This window comes from Adiantum capillus-veneris, chromosome 19 (assembly GCF_014529385.1).
Source record: "Adiantum capillus-veneris isolate H3 chromosome 19, ASM1452938v2, whole genome shotgun sequence".
In the NCBI taxonomy this organism is placed as follows: domain Eukaryota; kingdom Viridiplantae; phylum Streptophyta; class Polypodiopsida; order Polypodiales; family Pteridaceae; genus Adiantum; species Adiantum capillus-veneris.
Genome location: NC_140949.1, coordinates 21978023 through 22001821, shown reverse-complemented (window position 1 = coordinate 22001821; position 23799 = coordinate 21978023). Strand labels below are relative to the sequence as shown.

The 23799-nt window shown below is 46.3% G+C and overlaps 1 protein-coding gene across 5 annotated transcripts in view; it reads left to right on the top strand.

Annotated features, from left to right (window-relative positions):
* The window catches only part of LOC147433684 (RNA polymerase II C-terminal domain phosphatase-like 4), a 104670-nt gene that overhangs the window by 63517 nt on the left and 17354 nt on the right, over positions 1-23799 (top strand). The window contains exon 3 of one of the 5 annotated variants that reach the window (XM_086490319.1): positions 3275-3423. The exons of the other annotated variants lie outside the window; for them this stretch is intronic. Coding sequence (XP_086346445.1) covers positions 3281-3423 — 143 coding nt within the window. The 5' untranslated portion in view covers positions 3275-3280. The remainder of the gene's footprint in view (positions 1-3274; positions 3424-23799) is intronic. 5 annotated transcript variants of the gene reach the window in all.

Sequence of the window (23799 nt, the reverse complement as noted above, 5' to 3'; positions counted from 1 at the left end):
AGGGAGACACATTATATATGTCAGTGCACAATGTGTTACGAGATATGGGGTCGCTTCCACTGTCTATTCAGAGACGGCTCGGAGAAGATCACAACTCTAGAGGCAAAGTGTGCCTCTCTCAAAAGCAAAGTGGAAGCACGAGATGAAGAAATGGACAAACTAAAGGGAGAGTTGGAGGACATGCGTTCTTGGACCAAACTTGAAGGAGGAGAAATTTAGCCATCCATTGCAAAGAACTGAATACCATTGAAGCGCAAGTGCTCACCATCCAAGCGGAGGAGGAGAAGCCTGAAGGTCCGCACCAAGAAGCAAATAAAAGAAGCGAACCAATGGATCCATGTCACTGTTAGAGTTCAAGCATCTCTATGGATTCGTCCAATCGGTCCCTTTTTCTCTGAGGGACAAGTGTTAGGGAGTGAGGGCTGTTTTGTGGATGCCCCCAGCCAGTGTGAGGTAGGTTTCTCATGTCGGGTTGCGTCTAGCCATGTTTAGCCTTGGGTTTGGCTTGGTTCTATAGCCATTGGTGCTGCTGCAGGCTGGGAATATTATTCCCCAGCCTTGTGATATTTTTTCTTGAGCCCCATAGGCATCTGGTGCCCCTTTCCACTCTCTCGCTATTTTTCCCATTAATGCATGGTGGTGGGGGCTGGGGGCTGAGGGCTGGGTCGGGAAGCCAGCATAAGGACCTTTATATCCAGCAAGGGAAGGTCACCTCAGAGACACAGCAGTTGAGCCCACAAGAGGGGGCAGTCCTTGGGGCATCTGGACTTGGCTGGCAGTCAATAGAGGCCTTTCACCTAGCATTTTTGGCCAGCTGATCAGCGTTTTCTCAGATCAGCCCTGGCGTTTTTGGTGGGCAAAGGTGCAGTGTCAAGACATCCTCTCTAAGGTGTAATACCTCCTCAGGGCAGGCTTTTACACGCCTTGTGACCATGCAATGGCAGGTTTCCTCATCCGAGATCTAGATCTAGCCTGGAGGAGATGCATCAGATCTATGCTCTCATGAACATGTTGGAGGTGATGCCCATGTGGAGACTGTGTCAATGGTCTCCTGTGCAGAGCAGTTGGTAGTGTCAGTAGCAGTCGCAATTGTGTGCACCTTGGGTCTATCCAGTTGGCATGTCAATCTGACTCAGTTCTATGCCGGCAGACCACCCTTGGTCACTTGTATGAGCATATTGTTATCAGCATGGAGAACCTTTCCCAGATCTCTCTCTCTCTCTCTCTCTCTCTCTCTCTCTCTCTCTCTCTCTCTCATGTGTCGTGTCTCTTTCTACCTCAATGATCTCTCTTCTACACAAGTGCCTTGTTCATGTGTTTGGCATTGCAAGTGTTCTAAATCGGAGTGGAGGTTCCCACCGGATCACGAGCCGGTTCTTGTCTTTATTGCATCTTCCGCTGCCACCTTTGAAATGGTATCAAAGCCCTATGGTGATAAGATCACCATGGATGCTCGGATTTGGCTAATCCGGTGCCGTTTTTTACATGATTGAGAGAGAAGAAGCTTGCTGTTTTTTCCTGGTTTTCACCAAGTTTGGGCCAGATAAGGGTATGTGGAGGCCTTGGATCCTCGTCTACGACTTCCCCGTCTTTGCCCTTGATTACCTCGACCTCTCTTCACCGAGGGGAACTCGATGGAGGCTTCAGGATGTGTAGTAATGTTGGATTGCTTTGGTTTCTTCCCAGATGGAGTCATGTACCGTGCCTTCCCGCAAGGGGAGCAAGCATGCGATTGTTAGATCCAAAGGGGGAGCTATTCTTTCCAGCTTATTCTTCAAAGAGACGTGTTTGGACAGCAATAGGATCTTCTTCATCACTTCTGGAGCAAGTTTCTATCGCTGTGTTTCCTTTGAGGAGATGGATTGGCAGATTTGTTGTGCCTTTTGCAAATGCACGTCTTTCCTAGAATTGTCGTGCGGAGCTACCTATCCGATGGGTAGCAGGTTGATGATACGGTTGCACTTTTGTACCAGATTGTATGAGAGAGGGGGATCTCTTTCCTTCTTGACGCAGAGGATAATCTTTGATTTTTCCTTGTCCATGTAAGGATGGAAGTTTCAATTTCGGCTTCACCTAACTCTTGTTAATCCTGTATGCAGCAGTTAAGGTACATGCTACAGTACATGTGTTTGCGTTGACTCTTTTGATTCTTTATCTCCAGATGCTTCGCACACAGTCTACAGGCTCCTCATCACTCACGTGCACTGGCCCTTGGTTATGGGTTGGCCACCCGTGGACAGGGATCTCAGACACACTTAGGGTTGTTCAACACATTTCCCACTTTAGATCTGTTTTGGTCGCATATTCTCCCATTTATATTGGCGGGTCATTATTCTAGGTCATTGGGCTATATTGAGAATTGTTGTCGACCAACCCCTATTCTCCCATAGATAGGAGGGGGGGCTCCCTCTTTCTCATTGTCTTGTCTCATCACCATGTAGCCATCTGGAGTTATTGGGTTGCCAGCCTTTCCACCATGTGTCTCCCGTCATCTCTCTCTCTCTCTCTCTCTCTCTCTCTCTCTCTCTCTCTCTCGTGCCATTGTCTCTTTGTCTCTCTCACCTACCGCTGCACTCACTGACAGGTGTATCTAAAACAATATTTGTGAAAGCTGAAAAAACAACAAAAACATCTAACTAAAATTGGGTTTTTGGGGGGGGGGGAGGGGAACTGTCACAAAACGGGAGCGTACACGAGCACTTAGAAATCTGAAAAATAAAATACTTTGCAAAGGTGAGAGAAGGGAGAAGATCGACATAGTACTGGGGACCAGAAGATGGGCTGGTCCCCCCCCGTTAAGAGTATTCTTTTATTCAGGGAGAATTCTTATACAAGCACGAGAACCCGAGGAAACCTCTCCGTTCTGTAGTCTTAGACCCGAAGGTCGTGCTTTCCCGTAAAGGGCTTGGGCACAAGGCCGTTCCTTCCCGTAAGGGACTTAGGCGCGAAGCCGTACTTCTTTTATATGGGACCAAAAAGTTACAAAGTGGTGAATCTGATACAATGTCTTAGTACCAAAAAGGATTAAGAGATACTAAAAATAAAGGCTATTACAATAGCCTAAACTACTAGAAGTGAGCTAAGCAGCTAATTGAAACTGTGAAGGGTATGAGTAAGGGTTGATACAATGAGTGATACAATCTCAATAGAGAGAGAGAGAGAGAGAGAGAGAGAGAGAGAGAGAGAGAGAGAGAGAGAGAGAGAGAGAGAGCGCTACAATTTTTAGCTAGTGCTTGTCCCATTAGTTAAATCATATCCTTGTTTGTTATGGTAGGAGGACATGAGCGTTCCTTCCTCTCCTGGTGGGAGCGAAGATTTTGCAACGTTCCTTGATGCAGAGTTAGATTCCGCTTCTTCTGATGCTCAATCTCATTTAGACAATGGTGGCAACGCTAACAATAGCGATGAACATTATGTTTCACAGTAATGCCTTTTGTTTCTCTCTTGCTTTTATTTTGTATGTCTGTGCGGTTCTAAAGTTTAAATTAAGTTGTTTGCTCATTAAGCTTTAACCGTAGTCAGTTTTGAGAGTCATCTCTTTGGTTGAGGTAGGGAGTGATGGCTTCTTTGTGGTTGTGCCTGTCCTTGTGAGGGTAGTCTCTGGTTTGGATTTCGGACATGTTCCTAGGTTTGGTTTTGTTTGGCCATTTCACTAGGGCACCCTCTTACTTGGGGAATAACTCTGCATATATTGAAGGGATTGTTGGTCACTTTTGGGGCGTTTCTCCCCTATACATGGTGTGGTTCATTCAGGAAACTCACTCAAAGGCAATTTATAGGAAGTACTGAAGCATTGTGTGTATTACCAGAGATAACCAGTGGCACAAAGCATACATGACAGGCTGTTACAGCCCAACAATTATAGCCAATCTGATACACAAACTTCCGATGACAATGTTAGTCTGCACATTATCTACACAGCTGTATGAATGTTACTGCTATAGATTGTATGCAATAGAATGTCACCAGTATGTACAGAGTATTTAAAATACCAGACTTCTCACTTTTGTCTGTTCACTGTTTTGTTGTTTGGCTGACTCTACATATGTCCAATGTTCACATTTTCGAACTGACCCTGCAGTGATAGAATGCTGAACATTGTTTGAGGCTTTGATAATTTGAAGCAAGTAGTAATACTGAGAAGACTACCAATAAGTTACGTAGCGAATGAGGCTAGCTATGCTCCTCATGCCAGTGAACATCCGCGAATCATAAGGTGCCATGAATTGTACAAAACCACGAGTGTAGCGAGGAAAAGGTGTAGTGCTCTCTAGAGTGGGTGCTCCTCAGTGCAGTACGTATGAAACCTCACTCGAACAGAAGAACCATCACACAGGAACATGACTCAACACAGAAGTGGGATATAACTCAAGACACGATAGAACTCAAAACAGAGGTGCAACTCAACTCAATGGAACTAGACAAGCTTAAAGAACCATACAACACTAGCTGACAGCACACACAGCTCCAAGCTCAGGACTCAAGATACAATAGGGGTGTCGAGGCTCCAATGTGCAGGGATGGTGCACACGTGGTGTTTATAACTCAATATTACAGACTCTAGACCCAGGACTCAAGACTAGACGCTAAACCATACAAAGTGGATAATGATGCGTACCCACGACAGCAACCAACCACTCATATGTATCTCCTAAAAAGCCACCAACAGCTGACAGATATTCCAATCCAGCTAAGCCTATCTCCTAATTGAGGTGGTGATGATCTGACAACGGTGTCCACTGGACCACCACCCGTAACTCTTGCCACGTGTCACTGCCCAGGCGAGAGTCCGTCCAGTGTGTACTACTGACCAAATGTGATGAGCTGAACTAACTGTCTGTCCTGCACCAGTTATTGCTGAATAACTGTGCCTCAATGTGGTAAGCTGTCCAGAAGGTAGAAACTGAAGATTGATCAAGATGAACAAATCCCAACAAGTCCCGACGCTAGTCTAAACGTAGCCAAAAGAGCGAGGAGCTTGGTATCACGAATGGTATTTGTCCGAATAGAAGACAATAAGGGAGAACTTGAAATATTCCCGGCACATGGAGCCTCCGCCGAAACAAAACTTTGTGAAAATTTCCCGGTTTTCTTCAAGGCAATGCTCAAACTCTGACTTGAATGCGCCTGTAGTAGTTACTTCTAACAACGGAGGGTTGAGGGGGTGGATAGTGGTCTAGGGAGTGGATATGGCGAGGGGAGAGAGAAGGGGTGGTAGGGGGAGGGTAGGGGTGAGAGGGAGTAGGTATGGACGAGATGAGGCGAGGGGGTTTGGGTAGGGAAGAGGGGTGGGTAGGGGCGAGTGGGTGAGGGGGTATAGGTAGGGGCAGGTGTCACGAGGACGTGGCAGCTGTTAACTATGTCACGAGGACGTGGCAACTGCTAACCTTAGTTGTTGGTTTCTTTCCAATGATTTTTGTTTTATTTTTGAGACCCTCTTTTTGAAGTAGCAAACGATCTGACATTGTATGGCCAATGTGAACAGTAGTTTCACCCGCAGACGGAAAGTGGTCCACACGGAATTCGTATAGTAAGAGGATGTCTAGGCTCAGAGCAAGATCATGTAGGTCCCCCCGTCGCACTTAGCAAGTTCGTGGATACTAGGAAGTGAACTCAATAAAGGCATAAAGTCAAGGTGGGACTTCCAACAGAAAGTAGCCGACAGTTGGGCAACATTGCACTTTTGGATGCGGTCCCAATGGGGATAGATGGTCAGAAGACCAGTGGGAGCCCAACGGAAGCATCTCCTAAAATTTAGGGAATTGCTATTTTGGGCCGTGAAATGTGTTCGCGTCATTACCTCATGTATGACTAGGGGAACATTTTACAACTCTGCCGCGAAGTTAACCGAGCAACCAATCGGGAGATTTTAGGCGGCGAAGCCGAAACGGAAAAATGCTTGTAAATGCGCCAAGTGGCACATTTCTGTGCACTTACCTCACAAAGGAAGAGGTAGCGTTGAAATTTAGCCCGGGAGAGGCCTCATTATGCAAACTGCCACAGTTTTAAGAGCTATGGAGTGCTTCCTTTCCTTCTATGTACAGTGTGGTGCCGGGAGTGATGCCCTGCACGCTACACTGCTTTCTCTCTCTTCCCCTTACGTGCAGTTATGTGATGCCCCACAAGAGGGCTTTTCATTTGACTGATGTACAATTGTGTGGGTTCATGCGCAATTGCCTAGGCAAGAGCCTCTTGCACAGGTACTGGGTTAGCTAGTGGCTAATCCCCCGCAGGTACAGGTAAATTCGCAAAGGTTTCACGCGAGAAATGTCGTTTGATTCAAATGGAAAGTAGCCCTATAGGTGCGGGAGCTTGAGGTTTTGCACAGGTGCGACCAGCATGCGAAACGAAGCCCAAAACAGGGAATTACAGCCTGCTGTGTATTTTTGCAGGTTTAGGGTTTCGGCCCTAAATGGTCCCTAATACCCCCAGGAGGTTCGGGGACGCGAGGGAACCGCTGTAGAGTTAATCTGGTGCATTTTCGGGGCAGAAAACAGAGAATTGAGCATGCTGCAGATTCTCGCCAGGTTTCGCATAGTGTCCGTATGCGTCGGGAAAGTCATCCATTGCGTGGGGATACTGATTGTGAAGCGTCCTAGTACAGTTATGCTGCCGAAATTGGGCCAGAACAGGTGTTTCTCAGCCTGGATTATGCGGGGCAGCTCGTAGGAGATTACAGGTTTTATTCCCTCTGTTAAAAAATAAAGAAATACCGAAAGGGGTGCCAATTTTGGGGCCTACAGGTTGTCGGCGTCTGCTCGGAGCATTCTAGCTTCCGAGCCGTGTGTGTGCTTAAGTGTTAATTCCCGTCACAGGTTTCCTTTGCACGTTCTCTCTGTATGTGTCTAAAGTAAAGAATTTTGGGTGAAAGCCAACGCCTATCGCCCCACGGGCTGGTTACAGCAGGGCTCTAGGTATGGGCGAGGGCAAGAGGGGTGGAGAGGGTAGTGGGGGGGTGGGTAGGGGCGAGGAGGGAGGGAGGGGGTGGGTAGGGGCGAGTAGAGGGTAGTGAGGGGTGAGGGGGAGTGGGGGGTAGTGAGGGGCATGTTAGAGGGGTGGTAACGGGCGAGGGGGAGTGAGTAGGGCGAGGAAGGAGGAGGGGTGGTTAGGGGCGAGGGGGTGAAGGTAAGGGGGAGTAGAGGGGTGGTGAGGGACGAGAGGGGGTGGGTAGGGGCGAGGAGGGAGTAGTGAGGGGCGAGGGGGGCGAGGAGGGGATAGGGTCTAGGGGAGGTTTGGTGAAGGGGTGGGTAGGGGACTGCAGTGAGGGTGAAGGTCTTTTTGGATGCACATGCATATATAGCCTCCCATCAAAGCTAAAGCTGACTTATTCTAATTTTGTGGTAGTCTGATTCCGGACAGAAGGTCCACATAGCAGTATACTCACTGGTCTTCCCAATAGTCTTACACACCAGTCTCTTCTAAGATGCTGGATGCTTTTGTAACCTTGAATGAGGCTAACCTTATCTTCTGTGACACAGACCATAGCAATCTGCTCTTGTCACAGACCATAGAAATCTGCTCTGTATCTTGTCTAGCAGCCGTGGTGGATACAAGAGTTGCAGAATTTTCTTCCTTTTACTGGGCATGGAGATGGCATTGCTAAAGAATCCTCTGTAGGTGAAGAGGTTGCCTCATCAAGCTTGAAATCAATATTTTTTTGTGGTATCCCACCTTGAGAAAGCTCAGTGAAGGGGAGTTCGCTAGACACAGGGGAGACCTTATTCTTGGTTGGAAAAGTAGACAACAATGGGGCTGGTGATTGGGGGGGTGAACTCCTGTAGAGGAGATCTGTTTCCGCTACTATGAATCTCAAGGGTGCTTGGTGAGTAGGTTCTATGACCTCCACCCTTTGAGCTGATTGAGGTGGCTCATTGGGTTTAGTTAGCCTGGAAACATTGGAAGAGGGTGTATCCTCAGGCAAAGATTGAATAGAGACTCCAGAACAAGGCATAGATTTGATAGCGTCCAACCACTCCAACAGATCTTCGCCTGACGCGCCAGGTGGAGTAGGGACAAAGAACTATGTTGTACGACGAGATCAATGTCTCCTTCTAGGCGAGTGGGTTGCATTGGTGAGCCATGTGGATACAGAGCCTGGAGTATGTATCCACATGGCGTCGTTTCCCCAATCATGAACTGCGTTAGTGTGTCACAGCCATGGTCTACCGATGAGCAACGGCAATCCTCCCTCAACCTGGGGAAGACGAACCACAACAAAATCCAAGTTAAAGGTAAAGTCTTGTACTTGTAGAGGCTTTTTTGTCCACTTTGCCCACTGGGTAGACTATCCGCTAGGCCAATGTAACTGTAAAGGGAGCAGGGCGAGTAGGCTGTAGACCTAGAGCTAACATATTGAAATCGGTGTCCCCAAGAGGTGTATTTTTCCTGTTGCCTTCCGTAAATAAGTACTAGATATTTTTATTTATTTTATTTTTACTTGTTTTTCCCGGAACCCTTGAAAAGGTGCAAGTGGACATTGCATGGCCAGTGTGAAACGGCTGCGGCCGAACAGGTTTCTCACATCGGGAGTCTAGGCCAGTCAGTCTAGCACTGGTGGGGCCAAGTAGCACTGAATTCTGATGAGTATGGAAGTGTGTGTACGCCAGAAGGAATTTGGGCCACTCGGCAAGTCACTTACAACTTTATAAGTCAGTGGGAACTAGGGAATTAACTCAAAGGAGCAAACTGGACACTTGGCAGGAGGAGAGCAGCCTGCAAGACACCTCAGCAAGAGGAGGCGCCCATTTGAGGCTGGGTCTGGTTTTTGGCTCATACAAGTGACCTACAGTGTGTGTGAGTAGTGGGTGCCGGTCTACAGCTTTAATGAAAAGCTTGCCTTCTCCTCTGTCTCATGTAGCGCGATGACTTGCTCTCGTGCATCTCTTTCTCCCCTTTGGCATATATAGTAATGCCCCACTAGCTGGGTTACTCAGATGAATATGTACAGCTCTGGGGTTTTATGGGCGTTTGCCAAGGCAAGAACCTTCTGAACAGGAACCGGATTAGCTAATTGCTAATCCCCCACAGGTACGCACAATTCCATCGCGAAAGATTGCGAGTTTTTAGAGTTTTCTCGCGTGAAAACTCGTCCAATTCACATGGGAACTGTCCCATTGCGTGCGGGAGCCCTTGGGACACGCGTAGGCGTGTTCACTCCGCTAAAAACAATCCAAAACAGGAAATTACAGCCTGCTGTGTTTTTCTGCAGGTTTAGGTTTTCGCACCTAAACTGCAAGGGAACACCAAGGGAGCCTCGTGAGAGCCTTGGGATGCGTGTACAGGCTTTTGGGCACCTGACAGTGAAAAACAAAGAATTATAGCCCGCTGAGTTTCTGTGACAGCTCACCAGAAAGGTTCTAGGTAGCAAGGGAATCTGCCCTAGACAGGTATTTTTGACCTACAGGGGTTTTTGCGCCGTTATGTTGCTGAAATCAGGTTGGAAACCTGTGTTTTCAGCCCTCGCTAGGTTTGGACAGCTTTGTGAAAGCGTGTACTAAGTGGTCGGATCGTCTACCTTAAATTGAATAAAGAAATACCGAAAGGGGCGCCAGTCTTTGGGGCCTACAGGGTGTCGGTCTCGTGTGCGCAGTGACATTCTAGTCGCTAGATGCAACTGTGTTCTCTTTCCTTCTCAGTGCTCTGTGTAAAGTTAACAGGTAGTTGAAATAGTATCGCCCTCTACGTTGTACAGGCCGGTTACATGGTTCTAGATGGGATAGTCACTTTTTCTTCAAAAAAAGCAGTGTGGATTGTTGTGGGTGAAAGCAAAACACAAAGATTGTCGTTATGGCAGAGAAGAGAGACCAAGTACGTGAAGAGGGATCTTCCTCACATGGCACAGAGAAAGTTCCTTCAACTCCTCAAGAAGAGGATAGGTTGTTTAGAGCTCGACTGCGTTGCTGCATGGACATGTTTCAACAATTAGCTAGCAACCCAACGATGCAGGAGTTCTTACAGGCTCCGACACAGGGTTTTCAGCCTCCTACACAGGGCATGACTGAGCCGTTGCAGGAAAAGGAGATTTCCAATGTGCAGAGGACTCATGATGCTCGAGGGAAAGCCCATGTGGTTGAGCAACTAGCGGTGTCCAATGATCCAAAGCAACTTGCTTTAGTTGGACAGGAACCGTTTGTGAATGGTCAAGGGAGTAATGAACAGGCTATGCGTTAGACCCTTCCATTACCTAATACTTATGCTGGTTATTTTGGAGGTGGTTCAGTGTTTCAAGCTATGGCTGGACCTTCCACAGGTTATATGCCAGGGAATGTGTTCGGGACAATGCAAACAGACATGGGTAACCCTATGTGTGCGAACATGAGTGTCCAACCAGGTTTTCAGGGTGCCTATGGCCAGTTGATGCGAGTGCTGGAATGAACAATCATGGAGCACCATTGTTACATGCACCTGTTTATGATAATGTGGCTCCTTTGGGTCAGCCTAAGGATTACAAGGAAGGTGGGCAGGAAGTGAAGTTTGAAACTTTCAAAGGAACTGAGGATCAATTGAAGGCTTTGACCTTCATACAACAGTTCGATGCAGCTTATGCTAGAGGAAACTTCACGGAATCCTCAAAGATACGCAAAGCTGCCACTTTCTTGAAAGGGAATGCGCTTCAATGGTGGACCGCATTGCTGAACCAGGGTCAAGCCCCAACAACGTGGGTCCAATTCAAACAGCGTTTTGTGCCTGCATGGTTGACAAACACTTTTGAAGTTGATGTGATGACAGAATGGCACGAGTTGAATGCTAAACAATGTGCGAATCTGGAAGAGTACAATAAATAGTTTTGGGCCGCACTGTTGCGAGTCACCTCTTACAGGTTTGTGCCATTGTCAGAACAGATTGAGAAGTACTGTTGCGGATTGCCCAAGAAAATCAGGGGCTACTATACAAAGACTACTGTCATGAATGTTTAAGTTGATAGAGAATGCAAGAGTGGCCAGCAATCTGTCGAAGGGAGATTCCGATTGATTTAGTAGCCACAAGAAAGGGTTCCAAGGCAAACAGTTTTCAGCCAAGGGCAATGTTGTAGCAAAGCCTTCTGAGCTCCCACAAAGAAGCCCTCCACTGAAGAAGCTGATACGTCCAAGAAGCAGTCTAAATCTTCTTTGAGACAAGGATAAGGCCAAAAAAGGCATTTTTCTAGCAAAACCTTTGAAGAAAGGAAAGTTCTTAGGGAGGCCAAGAAATGCTACATTTGTGAATATGGACATTTTGCAAATGAATGCCCACAAAAGAAGTCACAGGATAAGGACGACAAGTCAGTCCATAAAGGGAAGAAGCCATAGCCGAGTGCAGGACTTGTCCCAGATTTGGTTGGAGACCAGATTTGGTTGGAGACCAGCCAAACATAGATGCCACGGAATTGTGCAGAGCTTGGGGCAAAGTTAGAGACCAGACAGTGTTGGTTTTATTTGATCCAGGAGCCCGTGCAAATTTCATATCACCAAAATTGGCATCAAAGTTGGGCATTCGTGCAAAGGAGATGGGGTATGACAGGGGAAGCATGTTTGGTATGCCCAGGTCATTCAGAGCCTGTTACTCCCATTTTGGGGAAGCTTCGTCTGCACATTTAGAGCTATGTCGATGCGGAAGAATTTCATATTATGCCACTTGAGGGTCTTAATGTGTTATTGGGTATCCCTTGGTGTTATAGGTTGCATGCTATGGTGGATACTTACAACAAAAAGATTACCCTTGAACATAGAGGAAAGACTCATGTCCTTGATGTAAAGCTTAAAGGCGAGTTTGTTCCAGTTGTTTCTATTTCTGCTATTTCATCTGTAATAAAGAATCATCTTTCTGCGTACTTGATCTAGAAGTACCTCAAGTTGTATCTAATTTGTCTACCTTAGATAAAGACAGGTCAACTTTTTTGAGTGGTTTCATTGATTGTTTTTCGGACTCTTTGCCCGGGGAGTTACCTCCTGAGAGACCTGAGGATCATACCATAGATCTTGTGCCAGGTTCTAGTCCACCGAATAGACCACCATATAGGGTTAGTACAGCCCAGCAGAAAGAGATTATGAGTCAGGTCAGCGAGCTTTTATAGAAGGGGCTTATTCAGCCCAGTTCATCCCCTTTTTGTTCGCCTGTACTCCTAGTGCAGAAGAAGGATGGTTCATGGCGCATGTGCATTGACTATCGTGCCTTGAATAAGAATACCATCAAGAACAGGTTCCCCATACCGAGAATAGATGAGATCGGCTTGAGGGAGCGTCATTATTTACAAGGATAGACATAAAGAGTGTCTACCATCAGATACGCATTAGGCCAGAAGATGTCCATAAGACTGCGTTCAAGACAACATTTGGTCTCTATGAGTTTCTTGTCATGCCATTTGGTCTCACAAATGCTCCTGCCACGTTTAATAGAATGATGGACAAAATTTTTAGACCACATAGAAACTTTGTGGGTACCTTCTTTGATGACATGATTGTCTACTCAAAGTCTGAACAGGAGCATAGGGATCACTTCACTGTAGTTTTCAATGAGTTACGTAAGAACAAGCTACTCATTAATGCGAAGAAGAGTGAATTCTTTTTGAAAGAGATTCACTTCCTTGGGCACACTGTTTCAAAGGATGGGGTACACATGGATCCCACCAAAGTGGAAGCAATAAGACCATGGCCAGACTTGAGGTCCGTACATGACATTAGAAGTATTCTAGGCTTATGTTCCTACTACAGGAGGTTCATCCGAAATTTTACTGAGATTTCTTCTCCACTCCATGCACTGCAAAGAAAAGCAGTTACTTTCAAGTGGACAGCCAAGGAAATTTCAGCCTTCAAACACTTAAAAGAGAAGCTGACTTCAGATCTGGTAATCATTTTGCCAGATCTTTCGAAACCTTTTGTGGTTCAGTGTGATGCATGTGGCTATAGGCTGGGCGCAGTTCTAATGCAGAATGGCCGAATAGTCGGATATGAGAGCAGAATTCTTTTGAAGACTGAAAGGAACTTGCAAGTCTATGAGAAAGAATTGTTGGCAGTAATTCATGCTCTCACTAGTTGAAAACACTATCTGCTAGGGGCTGATTTTGTTGTCCAAATGGATCATCAAACCTTGCGATATTTTCTCACACAAACGAAGTTGTTTGAGAAGCACATGCGATGGGCAACATCTTGTCAATGTTCCATTTTCAGATTCTGCATGTGCAAGGGAAAAAGAACGTGGTGGCTGATGCGTTGTCACGAAAGCCCCAAATTTCAGCAGTGTCGATTCCGTACCATTGTGAGCTAGACGAAATGAAGACACAATATGCTGAAGATTCAGATTTTGCAAGGATCTATGACGAGCTTGTCAATGGGAAACATCATGAGCACTATATGCTTAAGAATGACTTTCTCGTGATGCATGGAAAGTTATGCGCTACTAAACAGTTACGGCCAAAGATTTTTATGGAAAGTTATGCTCCACCTTATGCTGGGCATCGTGGAATTGATGCGACAATGAAAGGGGTTGAGGCATTTTTCTACTGGCCAGCTTTGCGTCAAGATGTTGACACATTTATAAGATCATGCTTAGTTTGCCAAAAAGTCAAATTTGACAGGCAAAAGCAACTGGGATTGTTGTAGGCATTGCCGATCCCTGATAGGCCATGGGAAAGCATAGCAATGGACTTTATTTTTGATCGTCCAAGGACGGAAACAGGCAATGATGGGATTTGGACTATTATATGTAGGTTCAATAAGCAGGCCCATTTCATTCCAGTGAGGAAGAAGATAAAGCCAGAACACATGGTCAAGATATTCATGGGCAATATCTTTAAATATCACGGGATGCCTCAGTCAATTGTCAGTGATGACAGGGATCCACGTATGACGAGTCTTTTCTGGAAGGCATGGTTTGAGAATATGGGCGCTACGCTAAAGTTCTCTTTTTGGTTTCATCCGCAAACTAATGGACAGTCAGAAGAGGCAAATTCTATTGTCCTGGATCTGCTAAAATCTTATGTGTCAGAGCACAAGGCAACTTGGGAACAACATCTCCCATTGGTTGAATATGCTTTCAATAACACTGTGCATACATCAACAGGTAAGGCACCATTTGAGATAGTGGAAGGAGGGAAGAAAGTCCCGCCCATTTTGCAGACTAAGGACAAGATATTTGAGGTAGACAAGTATGTACAAGATGTGGATGAAAGATATAGAAAGATAAAGATTGCTCTTGAGATAACTCAGGCTAAGCAAAAGAAAGCTGCTGATTGTCACGGTCGTGAACTTGTATTTTCACTTGGTGATTGGGTGCTTTTGCGCTTTGAAAAGGCCAGGTTAAGGAAAAGAAAAGGCAAGGAATGTTTGTTTCCTAAGCTTGGCATGCGATATTATGGTCCTTTTCTGATTTCCGAAAAGATCAGCGATGTAGCTTACAGGTTGAAGCTACCAGAAGGCTGGAAAATAGATAATGTTTTTCATGTCAGCCTTCTAAGACCCTTATTGGCACATCAAGAAAGAAAGGTTAGAGGAAAGGTTGCAAGACGCTATTTGGTGAAGTTCAAGAACTATCCATCGTGGATGCCAAATGGATGGAAGAGTCTGAATTGGTTGATTCACCTTAGCCATTGCAATTGTATCTTGAAGCCTTTCAGATGGAACCCACAATGACTTGATGTAGCCTTTTTGGAGCAAGGCAAGAGCATAGTTCATGATGCTCAACATAGTAGTTAAGCAATTATATCTACTCTTTCCATATAGAATTTAGCTAGAGAAGTTTGTGCTCGAGAGTACACTAGAAGACTTCTATACTTGATATATGTGTCGTAGCCAGGTTGGTGGGATTGTTTAATCATCCAACGCTACATTTCCGGAAGCATGTATATCTTGGATTCCCATCATAGAATATATGTGATATTAGGAGATACCGCATGTATTATTGGCATGCAAGCAAGGTCGCTTGCAGTATTTCAAGGGTGGGGTGTGACACCAGGAGGCGTATTTTTCCTGTTGCCTTCCGTAAATAAGTACTAGATATTTTTATTTATTTTATTTTTACTTGTTTTTCCTAGAACCCTTGAAAAGGTGCAAGTGGACATTGCATGGCCAGTGTGAAACGGCTGTGGGACCGAATAGGTTTCTCACATCGGGAGTCCAGGCCTGTCAGTCTAGCACTGGTGGGGCCAAGTAGCACTGAATTCTAACGAGTATGGAAGCCTGTGTGCGCAGAACGAATTTGGGCCACTCTGCAAGTCACTTACAACTTTATAAGTGAGTGGGAACTAGGGAATTAACTCAAAGGGGCAAATTGGACACTTGGCAGGAGGAGAGCAGCCTGTAGGACACCTCAGCAAGAGGAGGCGCCCATTTGAGGCTGGGGCTGGTTTTTGGCTCATACAAGTGACCTACAGTGTGTGTGAGTAGTGGGTGCCGGTCTAAAGCTTTAATGAAAAGCTTGCCTTCTCCTCTGTCTCATGTAGCGCGATGACTTGCTCTCGTGCATCTCTTTCTCTTCTTTGGCACATATAGTAATGCCCCACTAGTTGGGCTACTCAGATGAATATGTACAGTTCTGTGGGTTTATGCGTGTTTGCGAAGGCAAGAGCCTTCTGAACAGGAACCGGATTAGCTAATTGCTAATCCCCCACAGGTATGCACAATTCCATTGCGAAAGATTGCGAGTTTGGAGAGTTTTCTCACGTGAAAACTCATCCAATTCACAGGGGAACTTTCCCATTGCGTGCGGGAGCCCTTGGGACACGCGTAGGAGTGTTCGCTCCGCTAAAAACGATCCGAAACAGGAAATTACATCCCGTTGTGTTTTTTCTGCAGGTTTAGGGTTTCGCACCTAAACTGCATGGGAACACTAGGGGAGCCTAGTGAGAGCCTTGGGATGCGTGTACAGGCTTATGGGCACCCGACAGGGAAAAACAGAGAATTACAACCTGCTGAATTTCTGCGACAGCTCACCAGAAAGCTTCTAGATACCGAGGGAATCCGCCCTAGCCAGGTACTTTTGACCTGCAGGGGTTTTTGCGTCGTTATGTTGCCGAAATCAAGTCGGCAACTTGTGTTGTCAGCCCTCGCTAGGTAATTGAAATAGTACCGCCCTCTACGTTGTACATGCCGGTTACATTTGGGCATCAGGTTGAGGCCAGATCCACCATCCACTATCACTCCTGAGAATTGCCGCCCCAAGACAGACATGGTGAGACGAGGGCTTCTAGAATCAGTGAGGGGAACAGCGGGATGGGACGACTACCATGGGTCTATACCTTGCACTTTCCTCCAAGGGTGGATTCATCTAGATATATATATCATATAGGACTCTGATGGCCACACTGGGAGGTGCCCGCCACTAGGACTTGCTCCGGGGTAAAGCGACTGAGTAACAGCAAGGGTGTCACTTCTAAAAGTCGCATCTAGCCGCAGCACGTCATAGAGGGACACGTGCTGGAATGCTCAGACTGAGAGCGGCTCTCTAGGCCCGAGTGAGGATGCCCGCTGGCTCCTCTACCAACTCCAACTTATCTTGAGGGGTAACCACTTGAGCAGAAGGGGGGGCTAAGGAATGGTGCTAAGTGCTATCAAATTGAGAAGGTAAATTCATTCTAGCTTTGACTTGGGTTCGAAGCCATGGATGCACGAAGTTTAGGGCAATCCTTACTGTTTCAGGCAATGAAGGAAGGGAGGGGACCCTTCTAGCAAGGGGCATTTTCTTTGGTAATGTCGATATTCCCCACATCTGTAGCAGAAAATGGGTCCATTCACTCGGCGAGTCCACGTGCAAGGTGGTCCTTGCTCCTGGTGCACGGAGTTGGAGGTGGAGGCATAGAAACTTTGAGGGGATGAGGGAGCATGGGCATGATAAAAGCTCTGAGAGCGAAAAGTACTCTGCATACCTTGCATAGGATGGGTTGTCAGCAAATGTGGCATGTGGTTTGCATACCTTGCAAGGGAGGGGCTGTCAACAAATGTGGTATATGGTTTGGATTCCTGTTGGATGTAGGTGGTGGCCGTTGTTGAACATTAGGACCAAGACTTTGCTGTATTTGTCGCAATCCCTGTAGGTAGTAGCAATCCTTGTCCTCGTGTCCAGACTTTCCATAGAAGTAGCAGTAAACCCTAAGGGGGCATTCATGTGGAGGGTGCCCCAGAGAGCGGCATGAGCTACACCAAACCATAGCCTTGATCTCTTGATGAGACCTGAGCTCTTCTAGCTCGTGCTTGATCTGGTCCAAAGCGTCGTGATGTGGAGGCTTTTCCTGTCTAAGAGAGAAGGAACTCTCCTCTTGAAAAGTTCGCTGTAATTTTAGGGCATCCAATTTCCTGCGTAAAGAGGTTATTTGATCAAACGGACTTCCTAAAAAAGACGGAGCTGGTCTCTACCTGAGGAGAGTCGATGAACAGCTTGCGAGCTCCTTCTATTCGAGTAACCGCTGCTACAAATTTCTCTAGAGTGGGGTCAGGTTGGAGACTCTCTCTGAGTTATTGTTGAGAGGGTTTGGGAAGAGCCTTCTCCACCCACTTCTTAACCATAAATTCACCTGGTTGTTGAGGAAGTTTAGCGACCAAAGACTTGGTTTTGGTCATGAGTTCTGCAAAAGTCTCATTTGGTTGGAGCATCAGGTTCGCCAATTCATCCAGAACCTTCTCTTGGAAGTCCCCTGTCGTGAAAGCTTCACAAAATTCTCATTTGGTTGGAGCATCAGGTTGGCCAATTCATCCAGAACCTTCTCTTGGAAGTCCCTTGTCCTGAAAGCTTCACAGAATTGTCGTCGTGATGTGGCCCAAGTTGTAAATTGGTTCTCTGCAAACTGAATGTACCATTTGTTGGCTAAGCTATCCAAGGTGGATGGAAAGAGTATTAAGTAGGCGTCTTCTCTGTTCAGAGGGATACAAATCTACGAGCATGGTCCTGAGCATCCTTTATAGAGAGACCCTTGAAAGTCCGAAACTTAATACTCACCTTATCTAGAATGCTTGTGAGCTCCTCCATGGCTGTCTGTGCAGGAGCTTGTTGCACTGGAGCTAGGTGTAACGCAGGGGATGAGAAGTTTATTGATGGGGGGGATTGGGGAGGTGTAGAACTGGTTAAAGAGGAAGGTAGGGGTAATGGGGTTGGTGGACTTCTGCTTGGCACGAAGGGTTGACGCTTCCTGTGGTAGTACTTTAGAGGACTTGGTAGTGGGCTTTGTTCGCTCTTTTGATTGCCTTGTATGTCTTATACATTAACCAGAAGCCCACCCAAGCCTTGGGTACGAAGACCCGTAACTTACTAGACATTGGCCCAAACGCCACTAGACCAAGGCGAGTGATTGGACCACTTGGCTAGACCTGGATGAGAGAGGACTAGACCAAGTCAAGAGACTACTAGACTAGGACGAGAGACTAGACCAGCAGGTCTAGACTAAGCAGGACAAGGTGAAACTAGACTGTACCAAGCTGAAGCAGCCCAAGCCAACCCAGTCGAAACCAGCAGACCAAAATAGAGAGGTGAAACCCAATAGCTCCTCGACTGGACTTTTTATGGAGTGAGATTTCGGTTGAGGTCCCACCGGGCGTGCCAAAAATGAGAGCACCTGTAGCGAGGAAAAGATGTCGTGCTCTCTAGAGTGGGTGCTCTTCATTGCAGTGTGCATGAAAACTCACTCTAAGAGAAGAAACATCACACAGGAATTTGGCTCAACACAGAAGTGGGATATGACTCAAGACACGATACAACTTAAAACATAGCTGCAACTCAACTCAATGGAACTCGACAAGCTCAAAGAACCATACGCGGCTCCAAGCTCAGTACTCAAGGTACAATGGGGGTGTCGAGGCTCCAATGTGCAGGGATGGTGCAGACCTGCTGTGTATAACTCAAGATGACAGACTCTAGACCCAAAACTCAAGACTAGACGCGCTAAACCATACAAAGTGGATAATGATGCGTACCCACGATTGGAACCAACCACTCATATGTATCTCGTGAAGAGCCCCAACAGCTGGCAGATATCCCAATCCAGCTAAGCCTATCTCCTAACCGAGGTGGTGGTGATCTGGCCACCGTGTCCACTGGACCACCACACGTAACACTTGCCACATGTCACTGCCCAGGCGAGAGTCTGTCCAGTGTGAACTCCTGACCAACTGTGACTAACTGAACTAACTGTCTATCCTGCACCAGTGACTGTAAATTAAATGATATAATTACTCATGCAAGAGGCCAAAATCACCTATGAGTTCAAACCGTTACAAACTAATGAATCTGATACCATGTCTGGGTACAAAAAAGAGATGCTAAAATGAGACTAGGAGTGCTACTAGCTGGAACAATGTGGGGTGTGTGTGATCACTAATACAATGGGTGCCCATGACAAGAGGATGATATAATGGGTCATGAGTCTATCCTCATCTGTACTTTGGATGTCGAGATAGTATGGCTCGAATCGTCTGTTGTAGTCTCCGTCGATGTTGTGAAGCTCCTCTCCTTAGTCGCGGGCATCTCGATCTCCCTAGCTCTCCCTAGCTCTAATGCTCGGTCAATGAGAGTATCGAGGGTGTGAGTATGAGGTGAGCTTTGCAGTGGTGGCTGCTCCTCTATTTGTCCAATGTCTGGTGTAAAGAAATCGGTAATCTGTCTCTGGGGTTGTCTCTCTCGAGATTGCCTTAATAAACTGTTTTTGTGTCTGTGTAACTCAAGTAGATACAGCCCAAGGCATCTTTGGTCCTGATAGTTCTCGACTCTAGAGAAGGATCCGAAGCCGTCTCTGAATAGACAGTGGAAGCGGCCTTATATCTCGTAGTACACTGTGCACTGACATATATGATGCATTTTCTGAGTTGGAGAAGATGCTCTTTATAGAAAGCCATCTTTGTACTTGACTCCTATCCATGTTCTCCTGGTGTCCAACTGGTCAGGTCCTCATGGATGAGTCTAGTAATCTCCACCTGTGTAAGAGACAACGATGGTGCATCAATGGAGTATTGGAAGGGGGGTAAGTTGTCCATGTTGAAGCCATGTATCTGGAACCATGAAGACATCTGTGCATACCAGCATGATGTGTCCCCCTATAAAGCTAACTGTCTTTAGGATTCAAGGGCCAATCTGGCATATCTATCTCTGGTAGTATCCCATAAACTGTGCATCTCCGCTCTAATGATCTCATGTGGTACGGAGGCCTTGGCTCTAATGAGCCAAGAGATCATAGATACCAAGGGCCTCTCCATACCTTTACACCCATCCTGACCTACAGAGGGTCCCCAAACCTGAACCCCATAGAGCATAGCTGAAGCTACCAAGGTATCAAAGAGCGAGAGCTTTGTTTGGGGTTCGTGGAATTGAACCTGTGAACACATCCTCTCCAATCCTCCCAAGACCACATACGCTCAGATCAATCTAGTCTCTGCTCCTCTCTTCAAAGAAAACCTTGGTCCAATGAAGACTACTCCAAGATAAGTGTATGCATCTATGTACTCCACAGTCTCCTGACCATAAGTGAGCGTAGGTGCTGATCTTCGGATCCAATGCGGTGTGGTGTTAAACACCATAACCTTAGTTTTACCAAGCTTTATAGACAAACCACTATCCTATGCAAAACTATGTAATGCATTCAAATGTCGTTTCATACCCTTTGGTGATTCACATATCAACACAATATCATTAGCATATAGCAACAATGGAATCAACTCATTGGGCACTCCCATCTTTTGTAGTCTACGCATCAATCTGGCTCTCGGCACCATGTCAAATGCTTCTCGGAAATCCACAAAGCTACTTATCTGTCTCCCATGTGCCCTACCCTCCTCGATGATGGCTCTGTGTGTCAGAATATGGTCGAGAATGGAGAAGCCTCTTCTGTAACCGGCCTATCCCACTACCTGCACCCCCTCACTCTCTACCCATCTACTCAATTGTTGCTCCTCCCAGTGTGTCCAATCATAATAGTTCGGTAGTTGCTAGGTTTTGTAGGATCACCTGCCTTGAAGATAGGCACAATAGTAGACAATCTCCAAGTCTCAGGTAGACCCTGACACATAACACGATTGAACAGATTTGCAAGAACCTTTGCCAGCATATCTTTACCATCACGATCATATGTCCTCCTGGTCCTCATCCTGTCAATGGCCATCTTACCATCTGAGTGGTAAAGAAGGTACTTGTAGATGGGCATAGCTTAGGAGGATCTGGAAGGGGTGTCTGTCAAGGGACCGTATATAAGGATGCTTCATATTGACCCCATACATTAGGGAAAGTAATTACTAGGGGAGGGCAATCCTCATGAAAGAGATGCCATGCATGTCCTGAGTCTGCTTAGTGCGCAAGGACAACTGGTATATGTCTCGCTCCATGCGAGCTAGGAACGTTCGCTTCTTCTGTCGCACAAGGCGCCGGAAGGCTATCAGAGACCGTGTGATGGATGACCCCTTGGAGAAGATCCCTTTGAAGCTATGCTCTCGTCTTTTTACATTCTTTGTCCTACCAATCGTTTTGAGGCATGCTCTCACGACGACGTCTCTGATCAGGCTAATTGTGTGGGTATGCTTCTGTTGCATCATGAAAATTGCAATGTCTCAATCAATAAAGTGGTGAGCTCCTCCACTGAGAGTCGTGGCCCGACTGCTGTACATAGACGACCATAGATCTCCTTTGTATAGACAGGGTTAGTCTCCGGTGTAAATGTATAGAAGATATGTGTCCTCCTTCCTGACACCTGAGCTGGTTTGTAGTGAAAGGAGACTGAAAGTGTCAAAAGAGCACGATCCACTGCTACACCCAGTGGTCTGGGTCCTACTGTGAGATCCTGAATGCAAGGGATGAAGCTCGGCTGTGCCATGACAAATCCATTGTGCTGGCCCCATGCCTATGTGGGAAGCAAATAAACCCAACTGCTGTAGGAAATTGTTGTAGACCATTAAGTATGGCCAATCCATGTGAGTTCCCCATCTCCACCAAATATCTCCCGTACTGCGTGTACTCATCCTGTTAGAGTCTGTCAAGCCCTATATCATTTTTTCTCAGTATCTCATCAGAGGTATCATAAAAAATTGTATGATGATTTCTTGTGCGGGCATTAAAATTCTTCAAGAGAATGATGTCACCATCTCTGGAAATCTCCCATGTGTCCTTGTCTAATGCAGAGGAAGGGGATCGTCCTCTAGGTGCAGCATACACTGATGTAATGGGGGCAAAGTAACATCTAGCAATGTACAAGAATCTACCTGTCTCACCTCTCTATCTCACCTACATGTATCTAGCTTGATCATCTCTTTGAACAATGTGCAGAAGCGGTTGTAACTCCTCTTTGAATAGGACTCCTACTCCACTTGACTCTCTGCCCCTGTGCTTTGATCTCGTCTCTGCCCGACAAGCTGTCTCCCACCTATATCACATGTGGCATAAGCTATCCGGGTGCCTAGTGTGTCTCTGAGGAAAAGACGATGTCTCTTCCCATAAGGCCGTCCTCAAATGCCCCTACATCAAGACGAAGTGACCCATTACACTTCCATGTGCCATCTTTAGTGTGGTCCCATAGGTCTCGCCCCGTCATGCAGAGCGTCGCTCCAATATCACCATCCTTCCATCTCGGTAAAAGGCAATCTTACCTTTTTTCCTTGCTGCTCTAATATCCGGCATTACCTCTTGCCTATGGGAAATCTGCCAGATCGTGAGGTCATCTCCAAGAGAGATGCCCGTCTTCTTAAGAGTTGGTCTACTCTTTAAAATGTCCTTTGCTTCCATGGAGGGAAAAGGAAGGATAAGTGCCCTTTCCTTTGAGGTTTCTCCATTGCTTCCACTTTTCTTATTGCCCACTCTCCAAGCTCATTGACCCCCATCATAGTCATGAGTTCTTTTACCTCTTCGTCCACATTGTCTTTTTCTGTAAGGCCACTTTTCCCATTGCTTCTACTTTTCTTATTGCCCACTGTCCAAGCTCTTGTATGCGTCCGTTCATTGACCCCCATCATAGTCATGAGTTCCTTTACCTCTTCGGCCACATTATCTTTGTCTTATAAATCGTGAGTTCAGGCTATTCTGAACTTATGAAGATATATTTTTCTGCAAGGCCACACATTCTCACATGTAAGGCATGCACGCGTCTCCTTTGCTCCGCTTCTAGCGTCAAGTTAATGATGGTGGGATTTTCTTGGCAACCTCGACCCATTTCTTGTTCTCATTTGCTTTTTATTGAGTCTTTGTGATAACATCCACCCAGGAAGTCGTCATTTCCTCATGTTGCTCTTCCCTCTTTTTGATGGCCCGCACTTGCTCTTTAATCGGTTGAAGTTCTCCCTCTTCGAGTGTGCAGACTATGAGGAAGAGGTAAAGAAAGAATGGGATCGACTCTCACAGTCAGAGAAGGAAACTGTTCCACGCTATGTGGATAGGTTTTGGGACGTTCTCTTGAAAGTCACCTTATTCAAAAAGATTGAAGATTTGGAGAAGATGCGCAAGTTTGAAGCAGGATTGCATGAAGCCTTGCAAAAGGCTATGAAGCTTTACCCTCGAGGCAACTTGCAGATACTTATGGAATCAGCTCGCATAGCTGATGGAATACATGACAAGGGTACTCCTTGGAAGAGGGAGCAAAGCACCTATCATGCCAAGCAGAAGGCTCTCCATGAACGGTCTACCTCTACTTCTTCTTCTCAAAAGAAGAAAAGAACCGCCTCCGATGCAGAAGCAAAGCCAAATCAGCCCAAGAAAGAGAAATATCTCTCTCCTGCTGAATTGAGAACCTACATTAGCGAAGGAAGATGCTTCAAGTGTGGACAAATTGGACCTATGAAGGGTGATTGCCCTACCAAAACCCCGCAATCACCCTCTTCCAATGCAGTCCCAGATGTACAGGGGAATACAACCAAGGATGGAAAAGAA